Below are 5,669 nucleotides of genomic sequence, written 5' to 3'. Positions count from 1 at the left end.
GTTTTGACTATGTTAGGTCACAGATACCTGCGATTAAAACACCTCATTTTTACTTTTTTGTGTTTAACTAGGTGGCGCTATACATGAAATGAGTGGTTATGGAATGGGTTGACGTGGCCCCTTGAGATCAACATACAAAAAAAATGGTCCTCCTAAACCTTACGGTTCTCGAGATATTCACAGAAAACTGTGTCTGCCCTACCCTCCTTTCGGGGGGTGCAATCCAGCGGGGGGGCTACAGATCAAAACGAAAAACGATGGTTCCATGCTATCCATGTGGGGTTACATGGCCACCAAGTTTTGGGTTTCCCCCGTCTTTCAGTGTCCCGGAAATTTGGACATGCGAAAAAAAAAAAAAAAAGAAAAAAAAGAAAGAAAACAAAATCTGACTAAACCTATATGGGTCATAATAATAGTAATACTACTACTAATAATAATAATAAGCTTTATTTCTATAGCACCTTTCATACCCAGAATGCAGCTCAGCTTATTTGGATTGGCACACACACGAAAAATACACACACACACACTTGCACATGTACACTACACACATGCACACACACAGTGGATATCACTGAAACGTTAAGATTCGGCATTCCATTTCAGAGTGGTATAATTGGATCTGCCTCTAACCAGTAATCACAAACTAAATCACTGTGTGTGTGTGTGTTGGGGGGGGGGGGCATATGTGAGCATGTGTGTGTGGTCGTGTAAGTATGTGCATGTGTGTCATATAGGAACATGTGTGTGCATGTTTGTGTGTGTGTGTGCATATGTGGCATGTGTGTGTGTGTGTGTGTGTGTGTGTGTGCATATGTGGCATGTGTGTGTGTGTGTGTGTGTGTGTGTGTGTGTGTGTGTGTGCATATGTGGCATGTGTGTGTGGTCATGTAAGTATGTGCATGTGTGTAATATAGGAGAAGAAAAGACCACCTGTATGGTTTAATCAAGTGATGCATCAGAGAGAGAGAGAGAGAGAGAGAGTGAGAACAGGAATCTCATTTCAGTAGCCTCTACATTATTAGTGGTTTAGTGGTATTAGTGGTGTTTAGTGGTATTAGTGGTGTGTGTGTGTGTGTGTTTGTGTGTGTGTGTGTGTGTGTGTGTGTGTATGTGTGTGTGCATTTGTGTGTAGTCACTGCAACATATCAAGCTATCTGACAGGCCCTGAATAACCTTGTGGTATGGTAAAGAAAAAGTCTCCCATCAGGTGTAAGCAAAGCCACTCGGCATCTGAGAATAAAAAAGAAAGACAGCAGACATTTTTTGGCCCTCTTGACTTAGTCGGGCTTTATAAAATAAGCTTGTAAAGGCCACTTAAGGATTCCCTGGAGTCTCCCAAGGGGGTGGGGGGGGCATCGCACCACAAGACCACTCAGCGCTGACATGACCCCCCTCCCCTCCCCCCGGCGCTCGTTTTAATAACTACTGATAATGCGTTTTACTCTATGCTGCTTTAAACAACGAGGCGCCATCCGCTGGGCTCAAACGAGCTACCTAATGACCGCAGTCATTTTTGGCCCTTTGTGTGTGTGTGTGTGTGTGTGTGTGTGTTAACCGAACTGACGCAGGGTTGTGCTCTCCCTCTCAACAAGACAGACTTAACATTTAATGAGAAGCTTCAACCAATCGCTGTTGGGAGGACTGTTTTTTTCCGTCAGCCTGGGCGGAGTTTGCGTTTGTACTTATAGCGAAGCGATGCAGGGAAACATAAGCAGAGCAGAACTCAGCGGAGACGCACGGAGCACGAGGGAGGCGCGAGAACGACCTGGCTGGCGGAGAGACTGCGTGCGTGCGTCCGTGGACACCAAGCAAGGCGCGCTGTACTTATGGACCTAACGGATATTTAGCCATCATCACAGGGGAATCGGCAGGTTAGCATGTTTTTCTAGTCGTTTGCAATAACACCCGTCGCCTGTTTTGATTCAGATGAGAGTGCTTTCCCATTTGCTGGGAAAACAGTCGGTTCCTCTCTGTTTCTATCCTAGCCAGGCATTTACTGACTCCACGCCTCTCCGGCATAGCCCACCTGAACCTTTTGTCTACCTAAGAAGAGTGTTCACTTTAAAGCAACACCACACACACTCCTTCAACCAAACACTCCTCTTCCTCTCTTTCATGTCCTTTGTAGTAAGCTGGTGATGCCGCTGGAGTGCTTGCTCTCTTGTTTACCTACCCTTGCATGACGCGCATCTTTTAACAGGCAAAGTGTGCGTGTGACTTTGGTTTATTGTTTACCTTTGTCGTCTCTGTCTCTCTCTCCCTCCCTCACGCTCTTTGTTTGCCTTCCTTTTCTTTTTATTCCTTCTATCTTTCTCGCTTTATCTCCAATCCTCAGAAACAGTATTCCATGCCTCTCCATTGCCTGGTCATTGATGGGAAACCAACTAGACCGGATCACCCATCTCAACTACAGCGAGCTACCCACCGGAGATCCGGCGGGCATTGAGAAGGACGAACTGCGGGTCGGCGTGGCTTACTTTTTCTCCGATGAGGAGGAGGAGCTGGACGACCGCTCACAGTCGGACGGCTACACTAAAGACAACAACAGCCCGAGCAAGGACGGTCCCGTGGCTGTCGACGAAGTCGAGTACTCTGCCTTTTGCTGTCAGGAATGCATTTTCTCCAAACTGCGAGAGAACGAAGACCTGAACGTGTGCTCGGTGAAAACTTTGCTTACCATGTGCAAGCCGGGTGACTTGCTAGAGCTGGTTGGAAATGCCCAGCCGCCGCACTGGGCAATATATGTGCGGGAGGATCAGATCATCCACCTGCACAAAGGCGAGATCCGCAAGGACAGCCTCCTGGAAATTAGCTGTGGGCGGCAGGGCAGGATTGTGAACAACCGCTATCGATACCGGGCGCTGCCCGCGGAGCTTGTTATGCAGAATGCCTGTGGACACTTGGGGCTCAGCAGCGCCGAGATTTGCTGGACGAACTCGGAGAGTTTCGCTGCCTGGTGCCGCTTTGGAAAACGGGAGTTTAAGGCGGGGGGAGAAGCGCATTCGGCCGAGCAGCGGTATTTCCTCAAGGTACATCTGTCCGAGACTACAGTGCACACGCTCATGTTCCGCAGCCTTGAGGATTTGATACGGGAGAGACGGAGGGTGGACGCGAGCGGAATTCTCAAAGAGCTGTCGCTAGTGAATGGGAAAGAGTGATTTCAAATGCGTAAACTCGTCTGTTTTCCCCACCTTATCGAAACCTCCATGGACCTGTTGGGGACTGTGCATGCCAACGGTGAGGACTGCCGTGCTGGTTTGACGGCGTACGTGTGGGGGTTTGGTTATTTAAATCCAGCTTTTTAAAAGGACAACGCCCCTTGTTTTTAAGTGAGAGGTTCAGGAGTTCAAGCAGATGCCATCAAAAGTCACCTTGTACCTTTAAAAAAAGTAACTACAACACAGACACACACACAGTATGTCTCGTTCTTCTGAGTAAAGAGATGAGCGACTCGCAACTGCATTTTTCAGTGCGCGCTCTGCGGCAAGACACTTGCTTCTTCAGCCCGCGGGCTGCCTGGCGCCTCGTGCTTGACGTTATTTTTTTTTATTATTATTATTATTAACCCCTCCTCGAACGCTGAAGGATCGGAGCCCAAGGCTCAGAACAGATGAGCTAGCCGCGAGCATTTTCGGCCATACCAAGCTTGTCCAACTTCATCTTTAACTGCTCCACAGACAACACGCGCTGCCCCTCGTTCCTCGAAATCGTGTCTATAGAAGCTATTGTTTTATAATCACTATTTTATTATCATATTTTGTGTACTGGACATTCGTTTTTGGGTCATTGGAGTTCATATTTTTGTATTTGAGTTGAGAATCAATAAACCCCCCTTTTGTTGTTTTTTTGTCCTTAAATAAATGTAGATTGCCATATGGACAAAACAAAGGCTGTTGTGCCCTATCAATTCCAAACAAATACATTTGCACGTGCGTGCGTGTGTGTGTGTGTGTGTGTGTGTGCGTGAAACCAGTTCACCCCGCCCCGCGGGAATCTTGCGCTCCCCCCCCCCCCTGCCCTCCCTCCACCCCAGAGTCCGTGCTGCATTGCAATTCTCCTCACGCAAAGGTTTCGATTGCCTTCCCCTTATCGATTGCTCTTTTTTATTTGATCATGGGAAATGCGTTTCCTCGCAAACCAGCGGAGCCTCAAGCGGCGCATATGGCCGCATTACTATGCATTAGCTCGGGGGCGTTCATGCGTGTCTACACGGCAAGGCCCCTATCTGCGTCCCTTCACAGTTAATGGTCACTGTTTCCTCGTAACTGGCTTTCTGAAGACGACATCCATTTTAATGCTGTTTGACTGCATGTAATCTAAGCATGGCGCCGTCAGGGGCGAAGATAAGAGATTAGCCGAGGCAGGCGTTTTATTATCATAATTCTCTATAAGGAAAAATCTGAAGGAATTTATTAAGTAAGATAAAGGAAAATGATGGGGTGGAATATCTGATATTGCTTTATGTGTCTGCAAGCTTGTGCTAACCAGCTGATTGGGATTCGCCTCAGGTCTGCTGCACTCTGATCTTATTGATGCCGCTGCTACTGGCAGCTCCCTACAGAGATCAGTCACAGAGGTCAAGGTGTGATCATGTATGATGCAGAGGTGCTTTATGGCTTGGTCCAGGGTCAGTTTGTCTTATTTTGTTGATATTGTTGAAAGCTATGCTGTGTTGAGAACTGCTCTGAGATTAGCATGTCAGTCAGAGATCAAGGTTAGACTAGAGATCAGGAAGAAAAGATGAGCTCTAAAAGAAAGTTATGATTATCGTGTGGTCTCGTGGTCTGTGTTCCAAGTGTGTGTGTGTGTTTTCCTGTGCAATCTTGATAGCTTTGGTCATGAAAAATGTATGATTAGCAACCCAGACATACAGACAGACACACACCAAACACACACACACACACATACTAATAGTGGTAATGTGTCTAATGAGAGGTCTTGGCTCCTGGATGTGGGCTAAGCCAGCAGGCTTGTCTGTTAGTAGATATGCTGCCAGAAGAATCTCTCTCGCATGGCAACAGGGTCAGGACCAGGCCTGGACCACTCCCCTGTGTGTGTGTGTGTGTGTGTGTGTGTGTGTGTGTTTGTGTGTGTGTGTGTGTGTGTGTGTGTGTGTGTGTGTTTTTGTTGCTACAACATCTGATGATTTACAAGATTGATTTTTTTTAAGGTAAAGCAAATGGTCATGTGCACAGTCATGCATGCACATTCACACACACACACACACACACACACACACACACACACACACACTCAAAGGTCAACCATGCATATGATTGCATTTCATTATCGAGTGCTGGCAAATAAATACAGATGTCTCATTCTGTGTCTTGAGCTCTGAAACCTCTTTAACTCAGGGTCTTTGTCTGTGTGTGTGTATGTATGTATCTGTGTGTGTGTGTGTGTGTGTTTGTCTTTCACCCCTGAGAATTACTTTTCTCGAACAGCCAGAGAAACACGTCTGCCGAAATTACCCTTTGACACTTGGCACACTGACTGTCTTTTTGACGGTTGGCACACTGAGCTTCAACTGAGCAATCAACATAACACGCCTGTGTGGTGACACCCTCTCACATGGGGGACGTTGAATTCTGCCTGGTGCTTTGCAGAGAGAAAGTTGAACTTTGTCTCTAGACGCTCCGTTTGTCTGAGTTTGAAAGAGTCAC

At 47.0% G+C, this 5,669-nt stretch overlaps 1 protein-coding gene across 1 annotated transcript; it reads left to right on the top strand.

Moving 5' to 3' along the window:
* The first annotated feature begins 1,736 nt into the window (after window positions 1-1,736).
* lratd1 (LRAT domain containing 1) lies at window positions 1,737-3,870 on the top strand. Its single transcript, XM_076272313.1, has 2 exons — window positions 1,737-1,874; window positions 2,339-3,870. The coding sequence occupies exon 2, from the start codon at window positions 2,376-2,378 to the stop codon at window positions 3,159-3,161; it is 786 nt and encodes a 261-aa protein (XP_076128428.1). The 5' UTR covers window positions 1,737-1,874; window positions 2,339-2,375; the 3' UTR covers window positions 3,162-3,870.
* Window positions 3,871-5,669: the final 1,799 nt, after the last annotated feature.

The sequence above is a fragment of the Alosa pseudoharengus genome, unplaced genomic scaffold (assembly GCF_046254945.1).
Source record: "Alosa pseudoharengus isolate Yale_2024_CS ecotype anadromous, Long Island Sound unplaced genomic scaffold, YU_APseudo_1.1 YU_APseudo_1.1_scf_7, whole genome shotgun sequence".
NCBI classification, from domain to species: Eukaryota; Metazoa; Chordata; class Actinopteri; order Clupeiformes; family Clupeidae; genus Alosa; species Alosa pseudoharengus.
Note: the sequence above shows the minus strand (reverse complement) of the source record. Positions and strands in the feature narration are given on the sequence as shown.

What these genes read in the sequence shown, in the direction of transcription:
- lratd1 (XM_076272313.1), top strand. Translation starts at nt 2,376, where the DNA reads ATGGGAAACCAACTAGACCGGATCACCCATCTCAACTACAGCGAGCTA.